This window comes from Triticum dicoccoides, chromosome 7B (assembly GCF_002162155.2).
Source record: "Triticum dicoccoides isolate Atlit2015 ecotype Zavitan chromosome 7B, WEW_v2.0, whole genome shotgun sequence".
NCBI classification, from domain to species: Eukaryota; Viridiplantae; Streptophyta; class Magnoliopsida; order Poales; family Poaceae; genus Triticum; species Triticum dicoccoides.
The window spans coordinates 766,220,784-766,243,700 of NC_041393.1; the positions used below are offsets into that span (position 1 = coordinate 766,220,784).

General features: G+C 41.5%; 1 protein-coding gene and 2 pseudogenes across 1 annotated transcript; all 3 read right to left on the minus strand.

The window, feature by feature from the left end:
* Window positions 1-4,100: 4,100 nt before the first annotated feature.
* On the minus strand, window positions 4,101-5,342 carry LOC119337122 (annotated as a pseudogene).
* Window positions 5,343-9,702: 4,360 nt separating this feature from the next.
* Window positions 9,703-9,841, minus strand: LOC119342435 (annotated as a pseudogene).
* A 7,496-nt stretch (window positions 9,842-17,337) lies between these two features.
* On the minus strand, window positions 17,338-18,582 carry LOC119335226 (MADS-box transcription factor 18-like). The gene has a single exon (XM_037607383.1). The coding sequence runs from the start codon at window positions 18,580-18,582 to the stop codon at window positions 17,338-17,340; it is 1,245 nt and encodes a 414-aa protein (XP_037463280.1).
* Window positions 18,583-22,917: the final 4,335 nt, after the last annotated feature.

Consider the following 22,917-nt stretch of genomic DNA (forward strand, 5'->3'; position numbering starts at 1 on the left):
TAGTGATAAACCCTCCATAATCAAGGGATCATAGATACCCAAGTATGGTTTACACCATGCTCCCAGGAGCGCCGAAGAGGATCGAGCCACCCCTCCCGCACCGCCCCTGCCATCTGCTAAGTTTAAAGCACCGTCCGTAGTAATCTTGACAACACCCTCATCAGGTGGTCTTCAGCCGAGTCCAGGCAGAATCATCGCATGTCGTCGTGGTAGATGAAGGAGGGCGATCGCCTCCTTGGTGGCCCTGATCGTAGCCGTAGGATTCCTCCCCTCTTCGTCGTGCTTGATCCGATTCCGGGAGTGCCATATAGACCACATTATCATGGTGATCTTGGCGCGGTCATCGTCTGTAAACCGAGGATCGCATGTGATATCCCGCGCCCATGAGTCTGGATGAAGACGAGGCAATCTGAGGCCAAACCAAGCACATGCTTCTTCCCAGAAGCATTCTGCATGTGAACAATGTATGAGTGTATGCTCCAGATTTTCGTCCATAGCCAAACAAACTTTGCATCGACGAATCTCTGCTATATGTTGATAGTTGAGAGTGACTTCATCTGGGAGAATTCCACGAAGAACCCTCCACCATAACACACTAACCTTTGGAATGACATTAAATTTTCATAGGTTATTTCCACAACTGTGTATCATCCTCTGAGGTTCCGGTAGCCGTCCCTTCCTCTAGATCAACACGCTCTTTCTGAGTCACGAAAGCACGGTACGCCGTCTTCACAGTATAGTTCCCCGATCTTTCGAATGCCCATGCAAGAAAATCATCTCCTCCTCCTTGCCGAATAGGGATGTTCAATATTGCTTCAGCATCAGGAGCAGTGAAAGTATGCCGAACAAGCTCTTGTCTCGACGACCAGTTAGATGGATCTATTAGCTCAGACACACGCGCAATCGTCGTATATTGTGGCCGAAAAATAGAATACGTAGATATGGTACCCCGCCAAGTGGCCGACGCCGACTTGGTATGGTAGCGTGCATGAAGTCAGTGTCGGGGAAGTAGCGGCCCTTCAAAGCATGTCCCCTCTCCAACTCCTTTCATTCATTCGTTTATTTATGCATACGTATCTGTACATCTACTCCTATTGATGTACATGCGCCGGTCCGTGTGGTTGTTTTCAATTTTCTGATTGATGGATCGAACATCACCTTATGGTAGGTTTCTTGAGAACATCTCTGAAACTGTATGTGTGTACGATCGTTGCCTGAACCATTGGTTTATTGGACTCGTTTTTACTTGTCCTGTTGGCAACGCGTTCCATGTACTGACTAGGAACTACCACCTTATTGCTAAGAGCATCTCTAGCAGACCCCACATCCCGCCGACCCGCATTTTCCGTTTGCAGTTCACAGAAAAGCTGTTTTGTAGTCCGCAGCAAAAAGCTGCAGAGGCAGACCCCGCAAAGCCGACCCACATCCTGTTTTATAGGTCGGATTTACGGGGTCTGCCTTTGCGGCCGTCCTCCACCCAGCCCGCAAAATATAAATTTGCACCTCAATTTGCATTTCTTTGCATTTTCAACCACATTGGATACATAGAACATCACCAAATCTTTGCTAGAAAAGCAAGACCAAAAAAATAAGAACCACAAGTATAAGTATGCATTTTAGAAGATTTCCAACTTCCATAACTGCTCCTACTAGTTGCAGCAATATCTTCTCCATGATCTGCGGATCCTTGATCTTGCATTCTTCGTTATTCTTCTTTGGTTCTAAAGAAGTAGATGTTGCGTCCCCTCTAGTTGCACATGCATGCGCTTCATTACCATCGATTGTACTAAGGAGTGCACGAACGTCTATCAGTTTTCTTTAATGTATTCGCCTTCCCAAAACCAAAATGAGCATCCATCTTCCTACACGCATGATGATGTTCGAAATGAGCAAACATAATTAGCTATCGAAATGAGTCGAATGTAAAACAACACGTACCCGTCGTTTTCGCATTTGAAGAACACGTATCCGGGGTGCTTCGGCGTGCCCGAAGTCAGCCTCGGCACTGTCCGCTGGCAGTTGTCGCACTGTATGAGCGGCATCAGCGAGTCACAGGTCCTCTGCGCGAGGGCCGGCCGAATCCATGCGGGCAAACTGTCGGCGGCGACGAGCGGACGAACCCGCACCTGCATGCGGCGATGAGCCTTTGCCGGGGCTGCGCGAGCTGCTCCCCGACCATTCCATAGCTTGGTGCAGCCGCCAGCGGCCGGGAAAGCCAAACCCAGCCGCCCGCGATGAAGCGCCGCAGATCCGCAAGGTCCCGGCCCGCCGACGCAGGATGAGAGGGAGGGGCGGCGGAGGGCAACCTCGTTCGTGTGGAGGCCTTTCGGCGTGCTCCGGCCGGCCACTTTCGCCGGAATCTTGGGCGGCAGCGGGGCAAGGAGGAGAGGGGAGGTGGTTTGGTGGGGAAAAGCACGGGCTGAAATGTCATACCGTTTTCTCTGATTGCTAGCGCTGATTTTAAGCACTTCATTCTGCCTTTTCCAAGCTAGCTTCAGTGTTCAGAGTACCTTGTCGAACTGCCTGACAAATTACAGACAGTTTGCTTACGTTTCTTTTTTGTCCTAGTGCTCATTGGTATTGTAGCGTCAACTAAATATTATTGCAAAATTTGTTTATTATGCAAGGATTTCTTGAGGTTTTTTCATGCTATTTCGTTTTTCCAGTTATCTTTGGTCAATTTTATTTATTTATGGTAGTAACTTTTAGCGAGAAGTGATTCCTGCACACAGAAAAAGAGAAGGAGATTGTCGATTCTACAGAAGAAAACAAAGAAGAAAATATCATACCGTTTTCTCTGATTGCTAGCGCTGATGTGTGTTCGTCTGGTTGTTTCCTAAGATATTCATTTTTGCTGTTCTCTCTTTTTGGATAGTATAAAGTTTGCTGAAACTCCCTGTTGTGCTTTTTAAATTAAGCGAGTAGACGCAGGACATGTGTACTGCATGCTAGATTGTCTATTTTTCTCTGAGTCAGCATTGCGCGATCCATCTTTAGCATGTCGTTGCGAGAGGTTTTGTTTCTGTCATTGTCGAACTGACTAGTAACTACTAGTGCTACTTATTTCTACATCACTAGTTAAAATTTAGTAATAAAAATTATTGTGCGATTGAGGTTTATGGTCATAACAATGAGTACTCTGACTTTGTTTCCTAACTAATTTTCCAGAGGAAGGGATGGACACCAGTGAGTTCCCTCGAGTCTGCCAAGATCAAGATGGGGAGAAGACGGCGTTTCGGCATCCAAAGCTCACTTTGGTCAACAACGGCGGTTTGGAGAATGAGCAAGTAAAGCCTCCAGGCTCTCGGTATGAAGTGGTAGTCCAAAGGACTATATATTACTATTACCTATAAAGTAAGGAAATTTTTGGTCATTCTCATAAAAGGACGTTCCATACCTCAGATTATCTGTAATCTCATGTAGCATATGCAAACAGATATTGAATTTGTTGCTTTGTTTTGGTTGATTACAATATTTTTGGAGGAAGAGACGGGGTCCAGCCAAGAGTAAGATTGCACATGACCCAATGTTGATTGACAATAGAAGTAGCAGCAGTAGTAGCAATGGCAAGAGTGACTATGAGCCGCCATCTCTTCACGTGTCTACCGTGGTTCTAATTTCTTGATAAGGCATATTCATGTCTATTAAGAAAACCTTGATTTGTCATATTCATTAATTCATATATGAGATGTAGTTGTTGTTCTTGGTAGTGTTATGCAACCAGAAAAAGTAATGGATTCTAGTCTCTTGAGTTGAAGTTTGGACTGATGCTATCTTTTAATTTAATTATTTAATGAGCATGGCTTCTATGTTTAGTTGACACGCTAATGTTTGCCTCACAATATTCTAAGAGGTGCATTGTTGTAAATACATGTTCCACTTCCTTCATTCTTAAGATGACAATGCTCTAAACAACAACAACAACAAAATTGTAGGTACTAATGAAAAAACATCATGGAGACATGGACCAAGACTTGGAACACTGAGCATACATATTTTTCCCAAACATCCTAATTAAGATAGTAGTCCAAAGGATAATGAATTTGGAAATAAATATATTTTATTCAATATAGCTCTTACATGGAAGCGCTAACTAGCATCTACAACAGATCTCCATAGTCTGTAAGAATATCAATATCTTGTCCAGTGGAAGAGGGCGGCACATCAACCCATCCACCATTTACCATGGAATACTGCCCTAGATCCATACCGCTAGAGCCTAAGGAAGCATCCATCCATAGGAAACTATTGTAGCATGACTGATCTGATAGAGCATAATCCCATTGTTCGGTGTTAAATGGAACATCAATAGAAAAAGCATTGCCAGTCGAGTACACCAATAGTGGAGAGTCCTCCAAATTCTGCCCAAATGTTGAGTCGTGATTTGCATCATTTTGTTGTGGTTGCACTATGTTGCAAGGGCTTTCATAGTTCTGAACATGCAACTCCTCTGGTGGAGTTTGCTCATGTATCTGATTTGGTATGGGTTGGACATGGGAAGCCAAGTGTGGAGCTAAAGATGGTGGTGCAGAATGGAACATTTGTGGTACCTGCATAGGAAAAAGTGGTGCCGAAGTTTGTTCTGGTTGTGATGGTAGTGGATCTGAAGGTAGCTGGAGTTGTGAGAGATTGTGAGCCTACGATGACTGCATAAGTAAATGAGTAGTACCCAAATTATCTGCCGGCAGAACACTTGGTAGTTGCAGATCTTGTGCAACACATGTGCCACCGGTCTTGTGTTCATGACCATGTAGTGGAGGTAGTCGGAATCTAATGTCTTTTTGGACCCGAGAGAGCTCACTGAAGAGCAGATCTTCAAGACTAAGATCTTGTTCCTTCGTGAAGATGAGATTTGCCACCATACCTCGATTCTCTTCTTGGATATTTTTCATACGAAGGATGGAAAGTTGGTTTTTGTCTTCTTCGGTCATGTTCTCCATGTCCAACTGAGCCACCTCATTTTGTAGGCTTCCAATCCTAGCAGTGGTTGCCTCATCGGCGGAGGGAACTGCTGGTGGAGCTCCAAATAGGAAAGCATCAACAATGGGATCGGCCAATGGCGTCCCAAATGAGTGCATCTTTCCATTGTTTGTTTCTAGGACGACCGCAACCCTAGCCCTAGTGAGGGCAGAGATGTCAGTCGCCCTCTTGAACAAACCGGAACGTCTCTTGTAGAAGGTGAGATCACGGTCTTTGTCATTGTGGATGTATGCCACACCTGACCGCCGCTCTTTCCTCGGCATACTAATGTGGACAAAGAGGAAGAAACTAACTACTACAAATAGGAAGCACAAGGATCTACAGAAAACTAGAGATTTAGGGGTATTGTTTGCTAACCACATATTGGTGTAGGATATGAGAAGATGTACTCCCTTATATAGAATTAAAAGGGTTGTATGGTAGTGCTATTTGACAATACAAAGACCATGTAAATCTTTAGTCAAAATTAACATACATAACTCACAAAAAGTGCTATTTTATGGATACTATTAACTATCGTCCAAATATACATATGTGAGTGCATCCACTGTAAGATAATGTGGGAAGCGTTAAACCCTTTTCTCGGGCCGCACTTGTATTTATATGGATGTTGCCGTGGCTTACAAGATGATCGATCAAGAGTTTGATCGAGAGATACATAGAGAAGGTCGGTAGAGGAGGAGTTAGGCAGAAGAAAGGATAGGAGAGGTTTACAATTCAAACACTAGTCATATCCCTATACAACTCTATTTCAACACTCCCCCTCAATCTGTACCTAAGGAACTCCAAGGTTGAGATTGTACTTGAACTCATCGAGCCTTCTCATAGTAAGAGGTTTTGTAAAGCCATCAGCAAGTTGATCACCAGTAGGAATGAGTCTTATATCAAGCAACTTGCGAGCTACTCTTTCTCTGACAAAGTGAAAGTCAACCTCAATGTGTTTTGTACGTGCATGAAAAACAGGATTAGCTGAAAGATAGGTAGCACCAATGTTATCACACCATAACCTTGCAGCTCGTGGAGTGTCAACTCTAAGCTCATAAAGTAGAGTCTGAATCCACATGACTTCAGCCGTAGCATTTGCCAAAGCTTTGTACTCAGCCTCAGTACTTGACCTTGAGACTGTAGCCTGTTTTCTTGCACTCCATGATATAAGATTTGTACCCAAGAACACAGAGAATCCACCTGTGGACCTTCTGTCATGAGCACACCCTGCCCAATCTGCATCAGAGTAGGCAGACACAAGCATGGAAGGAGACTTGACAATTTTTAGTCCAAGCTCTCCTGAAAATTTGAGATACCTCACAATTCTTTTAACTGCAGTCCAGTGAACAGTAGTTGGTGCATGTAAGTACTGCAATACTTTGTTCATAGAATAAGAGATATCAGGACGTGTAAGAGTTAAATACTGTAATGCACCTACAACACTCCTGTAGTTTGTTGCATCCTTAGGTCCAAGAGCCTCTCCAATGTCGATTGTGAGTTTTTTTGAAGTTGAGATTGGTGTACTTACAGGCTTGTAGTTTTCCAATCCTACTCTCCTGAGAATGTCATTTGCATATTTTTCTTGTGACAAAAGTATACCATCTTTCAACTGCTTAACCTCTATGCCAAGGAAGTAATGAAGATCCCCCAAGTCCTTAAGAGCAAACTCCATCTTTAAATCCTTAAGCAGGAAGGTAGTAGCATCTGTACTTGAACTAGCAACAATTATATCATCAACATATACCAGAACAAATATAGTAACATTGCCTTTATTGTAAAAGAATAGTGAGGTATCAGGTTTAGACGGTGTAAACCCGAGTTGCTGTAACTTTGTGCTCAACCTTGAGTACCAGGCTCTTGGGGCCTGTTTCAAACCATACAAAGCTTTATCTAACTCGCAAACATTATAAGGTGTGCTCTTATTTTCATAACCTGGTGGTTGTCGCATGAAAACCTCTTCTTCTAGAACATCATGAAGAAACGCGTTCTGAACATCTAGCTGCCTTAAGCTCCAACCTCTGGAAACAGCAATAGACAATAATAGCTGCTTTAACAACAGGACTGAAGGTATCTTCATAATCAATACCAAACCTTTGTTTGAAATCCTTTGCAACCAATCTAGCTTTATATCTGTCTATGCTCCCATCAGACTTCCTTTTAATTTTATACACCCATTTACAATCTATGACATTTTTGCCCTTTTCTGATGGTACCAAGTGCCAAGTTTTATTTTTCATGAGTGCCTCATATTCCTTATCCATGGCTTCTTTCCAATCTTTATTAGCAAGTGCATCATGCAAATGAGTTGGTTCACCCATACTAGTAAGGAAAGCACGTTTCATTTTATCATACCTTATGGTACCATCCTTGTACTCCTTTTCCTTGACAATACTTGACTGGGATCTAGTATGACGATGTGGAAGTTCATGTGCATGCGCTGGTTCAGCAGTAGAATTGTTAGCCACAGAAGATCCCGCCGGATCCCCTGCATCGCCCAGCTCCCGATCCGAGAGAACCAGGGAGCCAGAAATCCCTCTCGTGATTACCGCGCCAGCAGGCGCGCACCGCGTGGCGCCTTCGTTATCCAGCCGGACGGTCGAGTGAGGCGCGCCGTCTATGCTGGGCCCAAGGTGGGTCGTTCAGTCGGCCGCTGGCCCGTCCTGCGGGTGCGCGACGATTGGCGAGGCGCGCTGGCCCACGCTGGCTGGAGTAGAGGGGCCCGCACTGTTGGGGCGGTCGGCCACCACGTCCGCTGCTGCATGCCGCGCGCTCGGATCCATCTGGGATCGCGCACCTGTCGCACTGTCGGCTGGATCCTCCTCGAATCGCGCACCTTCGCTGCCACCTGAATCAGCCTGGGATCTGCTGCCCTTGTTTGTATTCTCTTGCATAAAATGACAGTCTGAATCTGCACACTTAACACCAAAATTAAAATTTCCTTTTTCATTGGAACTAGTCATATGATCAGCACTATTTAACTCGCCCCCATGATCAAGACTAGGAATATAGTCAGAAAGAAGTGCAATTTCTGCACGAAGTAGGGCTCCGGCATTTGGATGAAGCTTTGCAAAAGGAAATATTGTTTCGTCAAATACAACATCACGAGAAATATATATGCGTCCAGTGGAAACTTCAAGGCACTTGTACCCTTTGTGAAGATTACTATAGCCAAGGAAAACACATTGAGTGGAACGGAATTCAAGTTTGTGTCGGTTGTATGGACGAAGATTGGGGTAGCATGCACACCCAAAGATTTTGAGATAGTTATAGTCAGGTTTTTGATGAAACAATTTTTCCAAGGGAATAATATTACCAATTACTTTACTAGGAAGACGATTGATAAGATAAGTGACGGCAATAAAGGCTTCATCCCAATATTTGAGTGGCATTGATGGATGAGCCAGAAGAGATAGACCGACCTCAACAATATGACGATGCTTACGCTCAGCAGAGCCGTTTTGTTGATGAGCATGAGGGCAAGAGACATGATGAGCAATACCAATATTGCGAAAGAAAGAGTTGAGTTTTTCATACTCTCCTCCCCAGTCACTTTGGACTGTAATGATCGATTTTCCTGTCAAATTGACGTTCAACAAGTTTTTGAAATTCTTGAAAAACAGAGAGAACTTCAGACTTAAACTTAAGCAAGTATATCCAAGTGAACTTGCTAAAATCATCGATGAAACTAACATAATATTTTCTTCTTCCAAAAGAATCTCTTGCATGACCCCATACATCACTAAAAATAAGTTCCAATGGAGCATGAGACACACTATTTGACCTAGGATAGGGGAGTTGGTGACTCTTTGCACATTGACAAGCATCACAAACTGACTCAATATTTTGACTAGATGACAATGGAAGATTGCCTTTATTCACTACTTGCTTGACTATGATCGACGAAGGATGTCCTAATCTTTGATGCCATCTTGCCAAGGAGGGCTTGACGGCGGAGTAAACTTGATGACGACGATGCTTTCGCTTAAGTGCTCCGGATGTAATGGGATACAAGCCTCCAATGCATCTACCGCGATGGATGAGTTCCCTCGTTGCCCGATCCTTTATAAAGAAATACGTAGGATGAGTTTCAAAGAAGACATTATTATCATGAGTCAAATGAGACATATTTGCAAGGTTTTTGTCGGCTTGTGGAACATGAAGGACATCTTTAAGAATTAAATCACGTTTAAGATTAGGGGAGTTAATAGATGCCTGACCAATATGACATATATCCATACCTCCACCGCTAGCTGTGTGAATTTGATCATTGCCGAAGTACTTCTCCCTCATGGACAGCTTCTCAAGTTCATTGGTGACTTGGTCGGTAGCTCCTGAATCCGCATACCATATGGTGTCATCTCCACCTCCTTGTTCCCTGATTGCAGCAGCTACATGGCGAGCATCAAGAACATAATCCTCATCATAGCGGTGCCAACAATCCATGACTTCATGCCCTGGTTTCTTGCATAGTTGACACCGACGCGATTGGAAGAAGATGATCCAGAGGAGGCGTTGGTGTTGGAGTAGCCGCCCCCTCCAGATCGCACGGAGATGTTGTTGTTGGTGTAGCCGCCCCCGCCAGGGCGCGTGCTTTGGCTGTTGCCGCGTCCACGCCTGCTGTTGCCACTGCTACGACCACGCCCCTGGTGATCGCGCCCGCGACTGGTTCCTCGGCCCCGTGAGGCAGCGTTGGCGGAGGATTGACGAATGTTCATCCGTGGAGCAGATTGAGACGTGCATCGAAGCTGAGCAGTTGGGTGAATAGTTCCTGGACAGTCACGGGCTCAACCCGTGCTGCAAGAGCCGACACGACCGGGTTGTAGTCGAGGTCGAGGCCGGCGAGGACATGGGAGACAATCTCGGCATTGCCTAACGTTGCTCCTGTGCAGGCGATCTCGTCTGAGAGCATCTTAATTTTGGCAAGATACTCTGTCATGCTTAGGTTTCCTTTTTTCAGATTCGTCAATTCAATGCGGGTATTAATGGCCTGGGCTTGAGTTTGGGCAGGAAAAGTGGCATGAATCGCGGCCCATACCTCCGCTGGAGTCTGCAACGTGACCACCTGTGCAAGGATCGCGCGATACAAAGAGCCCATCAGAAAACCTTGAACTTGCTTTTGTTGAGTGTACCAGAGGTGGCGTGCAAAGTTGACGATCTGCTCCTCCTTCCCGTCCTTGGTGACGGTGAGGGTCTCCGGCGGCTCCTGGCTAGTCGGATCGAGGTGGTGAGCCATCTGTGCGCCCTTGATTTGCGGCAGCACGATGGCTTTCCACATGAGGAAATTGTTCCTCGTGAGCTTCTCCTGTGGTGGTGCCCCAAGGGACATGGCTTGGGCGCTGCTGGATGAAGGGGCAAAGGTGGATGAGGAGGCGAGGGAGGCGGTGAGTGCACTCTTGGTGCTTGATTGGGTGGAGGCGGTCGTCATGGCGAGGTTTGGATAGGCTAGATGCGATCTCTTCTCGTTCTAGGAAGAAGATGCTCTGATACCATGTAAGATAATGTGGGAAGCGTTAAACCCTTTTCTCGGGCCACACTTGTATTTACATGGATGTTGTCGTGGCTTACAAGATGATCGATCAAGAGTTTGATCGAGAGATACATAGAGAAGGTCGGTAGAGGAGGAGTTAGACAGAAGAAAGGATAGGAGAGGTTTACAATTGAAACACTAGTCCTATCCCTATACAACTCTATTTCAACATCCACATCCTTCTTTGCAAACACTGATATGTATTTCTTCTGATGTTAGTATTCACATCCATATATAGAACTATTAACAACTTCTAAAAATAGAAATATTAAATGATTGCCATTTGACCACATCCATATCCTTATCTAGAAGTGTTAACGGGAGTTAAACCCAACTAAGTTTTACTCTAATATACAAAATAATTGTGGTGAAATTTATTTGGTTGTTAATAGCGTCCAAATCCTTTGTTCATCACATTGATTACATCCTAATGTATCAGTGATCATATTGATTACATCCATATCTTGTACTAGCAACTACCTAATCTAGAAGTGGTCGTCCGTTAATCCATAATATCCAAGTATAACATGGACCTTGCTTTGGGGCTTAACTTAGAAATTGAGATACCAACTAGGAAAGATATACTAAGAGCAACCAGAAAATACTAGGACATTTGGTAAGTCATGGTATAACACATATGTTACTCGGAGCATCGACCTGCCTCCTTGGTAAGCCCAGTTCCCGCTCAAGATGTGTTTTTATTGGTTACACATGTATATCTTGGGCCCTAGTTTTTTGTGGCCCATAAAATAATATGTGTAAGGCTTTTTCTGGAAGGATCCAACACAACCTAATCTATTATGTATTAAAAGTAATTGACGGGCTCACCAGAAAAAGATAAAAATGCTAGAAAATAACTCAAAAATAAAAAACAACTAACTATCTATCTATTATATATTAAAAGTAATTGACGGGCTCACCAGAAAAAAGATAAAAATGCTAGAAGATCTCTGAAAAATCAAAAACATCCGATCGTCTATTTAATAGTAGGCTAATATTTTATAACCATTATATTATTTTGAAGTGAAATAATTACCCACCATTGCCATTATAAGAAAAAAGTGTTTCATCTAACTTATTAGGACGTGGGCTGATGCCATCTTATTAGGACGTGTGCTGATGCCATATTATAATGGAAAAAAATGTTATGTTCCCATAGTACCCAAAGGACTGCTCACACATGAACACAGTGGCAGCAATGTTCATGTAAATGATCTTTGTGATTAATTCCCCCTTGGTAGAGTACCTGAAAAAGCCTCCAGATTGGATCTTCCCAGAGCAGAGAGGTGGGCGGAGCAAAAATCATTTGTTAATATTTCTGAGGTTTTGGGGAGTATATAAAGGCAGCGGAAGAAAGATGCGATGGAGGCAACCTCTATGGCGGCCATGCTCCCCCTTGGATGCTCGTGCCGACCTGTGGCATGTGGCCTAGGGGGGGGGGAATGGGTCTAGGTCCCTTCGGCTTCCTTTCTTCATGAAACTTAGTATTTTTTCCCTAATTTTTTGGTCCCTAAAAAGTTGATTTTTCTGAAAATCCAAAAAAACAACAACTGGCACTTTGCACTGAATTAATTGGTTAATCAAGAAAAACTATAAAAGTTGATGCTAATACTATGCCATTATGATATAAGTATAGCATGAAACAATAAAAATTTCTTGATACGTATAGTACATATCAACTGGCATGAATAAATTGATGTTTTTCTAGGGCTTGTTAATACTCACAATATTGTTCTCCTAGATAACCATACACAAGGTACTCCTTGGTCCCTACTGGTTCGATGTCCAGGCTAAAATTGTGACTAGCATGAATAAATTGATGGCTTTCTCTATCGTTTACTATTACTTGATAAAACTTTTCAGCTGGACAACAGTGAGGTTCTTCCTACCAATTAGAAATGGGTGACTCCCATTTTGTAGCCATCTGCACGTTACTACAAGCTAATTTAGGCCAATCTGTCTTCTTAATGTTAGCTTTAAAATCTTCACCAAAGTTGGGACTAATAGGCTTACGCAGATTGCGCATTCTGTGGTGCAGCCGTGTCAAACTGCTTTCATGCCGGACAGAAACATCCTAGAAGGGGTTGTGGTTCTGCATTAAATGTTCCATGAAATCCACACGAAAAAACTAGATGGGGTGGTTTTCAAAGTGGATTTTGAGAAAGCGTATGACAAGGTAAGATGGCCATTTTTTCAGCAGGCTTTGCGTATGAAAGGATTCGATCAGGCCTGGAGAGACCAGGTAGATTCTTTCACGCAAAAAGGGAGTGTTGGAATGGTAAATGATGACATAGGTCATTATTTTCAGACACACAAGGGTCTGAGACAAGGAGATCCGATGTCTCTGATTTTGTTCAACAAAGTCGTTGACATGTTGACAGTCCTAATAGGAAGGGCTCAGGATGATTGCCAGGTAGGTGGCCTCGTTCCGCATTTAGTTGACGTAGGAGTGTCTATCCTACAGTACGCGGATGATACTATCATCTTTATGGAGCATGATTTGGCAAAAGCTAGAAACATGAAGCTGGTATTGTGCTTGTTCGAACAATTATCGGGGTTAAAGATTAACTTCCACAAAAGTGAATTGTTCTGCTTTCGAAGAGCTAAAGAAGAACAACAAGATTACAAGGAATTGTTCAGGTGCGAATTGGGGTCTTTACCCTTCAGTATTTGGGTATACCAATCCACCATCGCAAGCTTTCAAACAAGGAGTGGAAGAGCATTGAAGATCGATTTGAAAGAAAACTGAGTTGCTGGAAGGGCAAGCTTATGTCATACGGAGGACGATTGATTCTAATTAATTCGGTTCACACAAGTATGCCGATGTTTCTCTTATCCTTTTTCGAAGTACCAGTTGGTGTACGAAAAAGGCTAGATTTCTATCGATCGCGCTTCTTCTGGCAGACCGATGAATTAATAAGAAAATACAAACTCGCTAAGTGGGATATCATTTGTAGGCCGAAAGATCAAGGGGGTCTAGGCATTGAAAATTTAGAGGTGAAGAACATATGTCTTCTCAGCAAGTGGTTGTATAAGTTATCTGTAGAGACGGATGCAACATGGGCCCAGATTCTTCGTAATAAGTACCTTCAGTCCAAAACCTTGTCCGAGGTAACGGTAAGGCCGACTGATTCGCCTTTTTGGAAGGGACTGGCAAGAGTGAAATCAGTCTTCTTTAACAGGACAAAATTTATAGTTGGAAATGGTACTTTCACAAGATTCTAGGAGGATACCTGGCTAGGGGAGACACCCCTTGCAATCCAATATCCTTCTCTCTATAATATTGTTCAGCGGAGAGACGCTTACGTTGCAACAGTACTATAGTCCAATCCTCTTAATATTCAATTCAGGAGGACGCTAGTGGGAAACCGTTGGGAAGCTTGGCTCCATCTTGTGAGAAGATTGATGGATGTCCAACTTTCTCAACAGCCAGATCAGTTGCGCTGGAAACTAGCTAAGAATGGTAAGTTTTCGGTTAAATTCATGTATTTGGATATTATCAACACTAGCGTTATTCCTAGTTTGAAACATGTTTGGAAAGTCAAAGTGCCTTTAAAAATCAAAGTGTTTATGTGGTTTGTCCACAAACAAGTCATCCTAACTAAGGACAATTTGGCGAAGCACAACTAGACTGGATCTAAAAGATGTAGTTTTTGTGATAGTGATGAATCAATCAAACACCTCTTTCTTGACTGCCCTTTGGCAACAATTTTGTGGAGGTCGGTCCACATAGCTTTTAATATTACTCCTCCCAATTCCATCAACACGTTATTTGGGACATGGCTAGATAGGATTGATGCAGCAACAGCGAGGCACATCCCTGTAGGAGTATCCGCTTTATTATCGGCAGTTTGGAACTGCAGAAACGACTTGGTTTTTAAACAAAACAACAAATATTCATTTCTTGCATGTTGTTTTCAGGGCCACTACACTCATCCGTATGTGGTCGCTATTCACTTCGACGGAGGCCAGGGAGCATTTGGTTACTGGATCTATCCGATGGAAGACGGTAGCTCGGGCTATCTTCAACCGGTTTGGATGGCGGTCATGTAATAGGATAGGTATTTAGTTTCCTATCTTTTGTTTTGCCTGCCGGTTGTGGCTGCCCTGTTTTTGCTTTAGTGCTCTTTATGAGCATTTTTTTCATTTTGTTTGAGACCTCGAGACTTATGTTGGACCTTTTGTTTATCAATAATATGGTCGTATGCATCATTCTGATGCAGAGGCCGGGGCAAACCTCCTTTTCAGAAAAAGAAAAAAAATACAGAAAATCACCCTGCTGGAAATATAATACGTGTAAGGAGGAGCGGAACATACTTCTCTTGCCGTCCCAAAGTCTGACAATTTATACAATACCATTCCTCAGTCGACACCAACAGATTTTCTGAAAGAAAATAACTCTATGTAAATTTTGTCATATTATAGGCATTAATTGGGGCATGAGATAATCCACCAAATTACCAGGTTTCATGTCGCGACGAAAATATCCATAATTATGTGCGTACATATAGAACCCCATCTGGTACTGATGACTATATAAACTACAGTCGGAGCATCTTACCTACAACTTTTTACTTCTGTTAATTCAGATCAAAGCTTCAATATGGGCAATGACAATGGTTAATCTACAACAATAACAAAACTGATTCATAATTGTATGCTTAAACAAAGTGATACTGCATATGTGAATTTGGGATAGCAATATATAAGCTGAGATGGCGTATGTGAAGTACAGAATGTCTATACCCGAACACACTGGAGCATCAAAGGGGTTTGATCGTCCTAGAACTGCACGACTTTAGCCGCGAACAGTCAGATTCATTTGATCTTGTGGGTCCTGTCCACGGCCGTGGAATCGACATGAACAAAAGCACGTAGCCTTACGGGAGGATAGGTAAGGGAGATGGGACGGCTTTGGCGGAATCGACATGAACCAAAACAGCTGGCCATACTGTGGTTGCGATCCGGATCTTGGTGGTGTGGTGACCTGACGTCTTTCATTGGAGGTCACGGGCAACAGCGAGACGGAGGGAGGGAGAGCAAGACTACAGCAGGCGTCACCACTGTGGACACAGGTTGACCTAGTCGGGGCAACCAGAGGCAGCCGGACCGGCGATCATGCCGGAGGAGCTCCTTGATGCAGAGATCAGTTCCCCGTCGCTGCACCCTGTTATAGACAGGGGAAACGACAAGTAGTCTCAACAACCATATCTATATAGATGCCTCTAGGACTTCAAATCAGAGATCTAGCTTGTGCTCCATAGAGCTCAACATAAGAGTTATCTACATTTTGAGGCTTAAGTGGAAAGATTTGTATAATTACACTAGCTAGCTAGTGTTTCCTTTTTTTCTATTCCCTCCTTGTACATATGTATCACAAAGAAAATAAAAATAAATAAAATATGTAGTACAAGACTATTTTCGCTCGTAGAAAACTTCCCTTTGTAATTCAACCACGCTAAGTACCACTAAGATTTCCCCTCTCTTTATATAATTATGATTTCCCCTCTCTTTTTGTAATAATGAAAATCTAGTTCTGGTGGATTCTTTGTATTTTGAAAGTGGCAACCGCAAAACAATTAGTGATTTCTACCAGTCATTGAGCGCCGCAAAATCACCCGTTAGTGATAGCAAACCTGCATTTGATGAGTATTAAGACGGGTTGACGATGTGTTACCTACCAGTTCGTCATGGATGGAGTGTCGGTTACACAGGCCACTCTCTAGTAGTGCATGATATTATGCCATCCAGTCTAAGCCAGGTTTATAATAAGTGTGATGTGAGTTTAATATTTGAAGTGCTTTTATACGTTGGCACCATGGGTGTATGTCTTCTTAAGTACGATGTGCATCTAGTCTAAACATTATCTCTCCAAGCTTGGTGTTATGTTGAATATGAAGGTCATGTTGCATCATAAAAATTAATACTTGATCATTAAAATTATGACATGTGAAAGTCCGAGATTAGGTGTTTCTTTTTTATGTTCTTAGCCATATACATGTTGTTTTAACTAATGACAATATATCTTGTCACCATTACTATTCTTAGATTAGTTATTTACCAAAGCTCATGCATGCCATCCACCAAAAAGAATTGTGTTTATGGTAAGTTATATGTGAGTTCTAGATTTAGGTTGTTCTTCTACAAAAGTGGCTACTTGTGTTGATTAACTGATGTCTTCTATGAGATGGTCGTTATGTCCTTGTAAGTTTGTTGTATTGCGATGATTAATGGCATACTTTAAAATTAAGCCAATTTACAATATCTTCATGGAGAGCTCTAGATCCACGGTACTTTTCAATGTTGTTAATGGGCATATGTGGTATCAATGGATCACATGTGGCCACCATCTCTTCACATGTCTAATATGGCTCTAATTTCTTGATAAGGCATATTCACGTCTATTAAGAAAACCTTGATTTCTCATATTCATTAATTCATATATGAGACACAGTTGTTGTTCTTGGTAGTGTTATGCAACCAGAAAAAGTAATGGATTCTAGTCTCTTCAGTTGAAGTTTGGACTTGTGCTATCTTTTAATTTAATTGTTTAATGAGCATGGCTTCTATTTTTAGTTGACAAGCTAATGTTTGCCTCACAATATTCTAAGAGGTGCATTGTGGTAAATACATGTTCCACTTCCATCATTCCTCAGATGACAATGATCTACAACAACAAAATTGTAGGTACTGATGAAAAACCATCATGGACCAAGACCTGGAACACTGAGCATGCATATTTTTCCCAAACATCCTAATTAAGATAGTAGTCCAAAGGATAATGAATTTGGAAATAAATATATTTTATTTCAATATAGCTCTTACATGGAAGCGCTAACTAGCAACTACAAAAGCTCTCCATAGTTTGTAAGAATATCAATATATTGTCCAGTGGAAGAGGGTGGCACATCAACCCATCCACCATTTACCATGGAAGACTGCCCTAGATCCGTACCGCTAGAGCCTAAGTAAGCATCCATCCCTAGGAAACTATTGTAGTACGACTGATCCGATAGAGGAAAACCCCATTCTTCAGTGTTAAATGGGTCATCAATAGAAAAGGCATTGCCACTCGAGTACCCCAATAGTGGAGAGGCCTCCAAATTATGCCCGGATGTTGAGTCATGGTTTGCGTCATTTTGTTGTGGTTGAACTACGTTGCAAGTACTTTCATAGTTCTGAACATGCAACTCCTCTGGTGGAGTTTGCTCATGTACCTGATTTGGTATGGGTTGGACATGGGAAGCCAAGGGTGGAGCTAAAGATGGTGGTGCAGAATGGAAAATTGGTACCTGCATAGGAAAAAGTGGTCCCGAAGTTTGTTCTGGTTGTGATGGTGGTGGATCTAAAGGTAGCTGGTGTTGTGAGAGATTGTGAGGCCATGGTGACTGCATAAGTGAATGAGTAGTACTCAAATGATCCGCCGACAGAACACTTGGTAGTTGCCGATCTTCTGCCACAGATGTGTCACCGGTCTTGTCTTCACGACCATGCAATGGAGGTAGCCGGAATCTAATATCTTTTTGGACCCGAGAGAGCTCACTGAAGAGCTTGTTCAGATCTTCAAGACTGAGATCTTTTTCCTTCGTGAAGATAAGATTTGCCACCATACCTGGATTCCCTTCTTGTATATTTTTCATACGAAGGATGGAAAGTTGGTTTTTGTCTTCCTCGGTCATGTTCTCCATGTCCAACCGAGCCACCTCGTTCTGTAGGCTTCCAATCCTAGCAGTGGTTGCCTCCTCGGCGGAGGGAACTACTGGTGGAGCTCCAAATAGGAAAGCATCAACAATGGGATCGGCCAATGGCGTCCCAAATGAGTGCATCTTTCCATTGTTTGTTTCTAGGACGACCGCAACCCTAGCCCTAGTGAGGGCAGAGATGTCAGTCGCCCTCTTGAACAAACCGGAACGTCGCTTGTAGAAGGTTAGATCACGGTCTTTGTCATTGTGGATGTATGCCACACCTGACCGCCGCTCTTTCCTCGGCATACTAATGTGGACAAAGAGGAAGAAACTAACTACTACAAATAGGAAGCACAAGGATCTACAGAAAACTAGAGATTTAGGGGTATTGTTTGCTAACCACATATTGGTGTAGGATATGAGAAGATGTACTCCCTTATATAGAATTAAAAGGGTTGTATGGTAGTGCTATTTGACTATACAAAGACCATGTAAATCTTTAGTAAAAATTAACATTAAAGGTGCTATTTATGGATACTATTAACTATCATCCAAATATACATACGTGAGTGCATCCACATCCTTCTTTGCAACCACTGATATGTATTTCTTCTGATGTAAGTATTAACACTTCTAAAAAGAGAAATATTAAATTATTGCCATTTGACCACATCCATATCCTTATCTAGAAGTATTAATGGGAGTTAAACCCAACTAAGTTTTACTCTAATATACAAAAATAATTGTGGTCAAATTTATTTGGTTGTTAATTGCGTCCAAATCCTTTGTTGATCACATTGATTACATCCTAATGTATTAGTGATCATATTGATTACATCCATATCCTGTACTAGGAACTACCTAATCTAGAAATGGTCATCCTTTAATCCATAATATCCAAGTATAACATGGTCCTTGCTTTGGGGCTTAACATAGAAATTGAGATTCCAACTAGGAAAGATACACTAAGAGCAACTAGAAAATACTAGGACATTTGGTAAGTCATGGTATAACACATATGTTACTCGGAGCATCGACCTGCCTCCTTGGTAAGCTCAATTCCCGCGGAAGATGTGTTTTTATCGGTTACACATGTATATCTTGGGCCCTAATTTTTTATGGCCCATAAAATAATATGTGTAAGGCTTTTTCTGGAAGGATCCAACACAACCTAATCTATTATGTATTAAAAGTAATTGACGGGCTCACCAGAAAAAGATAAAAATGCTAGAAAATAACTCAAAATAGAAACAACTAACTGTCTATCTATTATATATTAAAAGCAATTGCCAGGCTCACCAGAAAAAGGATAAAAATGCTAGAAGATCTCTCAAAAATCAAAAACATCCGACTGTCTTTTTAATAGATTAATATTGTATAACCATTAGACTAGTTTTAAGTGAAACAATTACCCACCATTGCCATTATAACAAAAAGGTATTTCGTCTAACTTATTAGGACGTGGGCTGATGCCATATTATAATTAAAAAGAAATGTTATGTTCCCATAGTACAAAAAGGACTACTCACACATGAACACAGTGGCATCAATGTTCATGTAAATAATCTTTAATTGTGATTAATTCCCCCTTGGTAGTGTACCTGAAAAAGCCTCCAGATTGGATCTCCCCGGAGCAGAGAGGTGGGCGGCGCAAAAATCATCTGTTAATATTTCTGAGGTTTTTGGGAGTATATAAAGCCAACGGAAGAAAGATGCGATGGAGGCAACCTCCTGTGGCATGTGGCCTAGGGAGGACCAGGTGGGTCTAGGTCCCTCCGGCTTCATTTCTTCAAAAAACTTAGTATTTTTTTCTAGTTTTTTGGTCCCTAAAAGTTGATTCTTTTTTTAGAAAATCCAAAAAAACAACAACTGGCACTTTGCACCGAATTAATAGGTTAAAAAAGAAAAACTATAAAAGTTGATGCTAATACTATGCCATTATTATATAAGTATAGCCTGAAACAATAAAAATTTCTTGATACGTATAGGACATATCAACTGGCATGAATAAATTGATGTTTTCTAGGGCTTTTTAATACTCGACAATATTGTTCTCCTAGATAACCAGACACAAGGTAAAACTTGGTTCCTACTCGTTCGATGTTCAGGCTAAAATTGTGAATAGCATGGATAAATTGATGGCTTTCTCTATCGCTCACTATTACTTGATGACACTTTTCAGCTGGGTAGCTGGACAGAAGCGAGGTTCTTCCTACCAATTAGTAATGGGCGGCTCCCATTACGTAGAGCTAAAATGGTGACAAGCACGAATAAATCGTTATATTTCTCCAAGGCTCATTAATAATGCATGGTACTATTCGGTTGGATAGCCACACAGAAGTAATGTACTCCTTTTCAATTTTGAGGGGATGACTCTTGGCCTGTATCCATCTGTCTAGTGTCTAGCACGAATAAATTGGTGTCTCTCTCTACAACAAATGATTGATGGTACTATTCGGCCAGACCAGCAGACATAAGCAAGGTACCCCCTAGTTCCCTGCCGATTCAAGGCGGATGGCTGCTGGTAATATGTGCATTAATCCAAACTGAAACGGTGACTAGCACAAATAAATCGATGTCTTTATTTTTGGCTCTTTAATACTTCCACTTTTCGAGTAGGTTGTCCGAAAACATGAGGTGGGCAGCTCCTGATACGGAGCCGCATGCACATTAATCCATGCTAAAATGGTGACTTGCACACATATATCGATGTTTTTCTCTAGGGCTCATTAACACTTGATGGTGTAGTTTGGTTGGACAACTAGACAGAAAGCAAGGTGTTCCATGATTTCTTGTCCATATAGGGTGGATGGCTCCATGCACGACCTATCACACATTAATCCGGGCTCGTCTAACACGAATAAATGGATGCCTTTCTATATGGATCATTAATACTTGATGGCGCTCTTTGGTTAGGCGGTGTACAAAAGCGAGGTACCCCCTTCTGTTTTCGGGTGGTTGTGGGGCCACTAGACGGGCACAAGCAAGATACTCCCTGTCATTGGGATGTATATTTTAAATATTATTTTTATTACATAAATTTCAAAAATATAACCCTAAAATATAATATTTCACCAGTAGTACTCCGACATGTCGGTGCCAACAATGACAGATATCGTTGGCAATACCAATGATACATCTGTTGTCATTTTGAGTCACATGGGCCATCATCGGTGCATCTTGCATCAGCCCTCCCACATGACACACTCGTACAGAGCTAGCTACGTTAGAGCGTGTACAATGGTGCTATCTTCACAATGTCACCTAAGATCACTGCTGAGTTAGAAAAGGGCGAATGGAGGAAAAAAACGCTTCCCATCTCTTACCTAAGAGATGGTCTCTCAGTAAAGAAGATAAGACAATTCCATCCATTGTACTACATGTCATCTCTTAGCTACATATTTTCAGTTTAGTTTTAACCATTGCATTAATTTAAGAGCATGTAAACCTTGCTTGTTAGGCTAAGAGCTAATCCATTGTATAATATGTTTTTAAGCTTCTCCAAATGACATACATAGCATACGAGAATATTGTAACGAATAACTATTTGTGTACAACATGCTCGGGGTATTATGAAGATATAAAGCATGTGCTATTTGAATGTAATATTGCAAAGGAGGTTTGGAACAATCTTGGTCTATTGGAACTCACCGAAGAGGCATGCATGCTGGACCATTCAGGTAGTGTTTGTTTCACAAATTCACGAACGTTTTTTAATTTGCTAATATTATTTTTTGAAAGCATGATTTTTCTTTAGTTTGAGAAAATGTAAAATTTCATGAATTATTTTTAATAGGGGAATATTTATAACTTGATGAGCATTTTTAAATATCCTAAACATTTATTTTAAATACAGAATATTTTTTATAAAGTTGCAAACATATTTAAAATCCATGAATTATTTTTGAAACTTGGAAGCATTTATTAAAATTCTTGAAAATATGGTGAAAATGAGTAAAATTTGTCAGCATTCGTAGGTGAACTTTTAGGTAGCTTTCTACTCCCTCCGTCAAATAATATATAATCAACGTGTTTTTGACAAAAATGTCCTATGCTATGGGACAAAGGAAAAAGTAAACAGCTCAAAAATAGATCTGTACAACCGAAAAAAGCCCAGCGAGATATAACCCAAGCTCGCCTCTGAGCCCACCTTAGTGGGTGGACCCAATGGTCTAGATTTGGAAAGGTTGTATTGAGTGGCACAGACTTGCTTTAGAACCAGTTTCTCAAAAACAAACTTGTTATACAAGCTTCCGAGTGATTTTTTCCTTTTTTTGGTGTTTTTTTTGTATACTTCATTTTTACTTCCTGCATGTCTTCTCTATTGGTTTTCATCACTCTATTTATTGAATTTTATGTTTTTCATTCCTTTCCTTTTTTTGCATTTTTTAAATACATGTTGACAAATTTCATATACATGTTGAACATATTTGGATACATGTTAAACATTTTCCAAATACAATTTGAATATTTTTTTAAATATACATTGAATGTTTGACAAATGTACATTAAACATCTTCAGAATACAATATGAAATTTTCTTAAACACACAATGACCATTTTTCATAAATGCCATGAATATCATTTTTAGTCGTGCAAACAGTTTTAAAGTGCTATTGAAATTTCTTCAAATTCATGAACCTTTTTGAATGGTATGAAACATTTTCTGAAGATTACACAAACAAATTTTAACATTATATGAATTGTTTTTTAAAATGCCGTGAACTTATGTTTAAACAC

Bases quoted from the DNA above. Each gene is read 5' to 3' on its own strand.
- LOC119335226 (XM_037607383.1), bottom strand. From the start codon at position 18,582: ATGTGGTTAGCAAACAATACCCCTAAATCTCTAGTTTTCTGTAGATCC.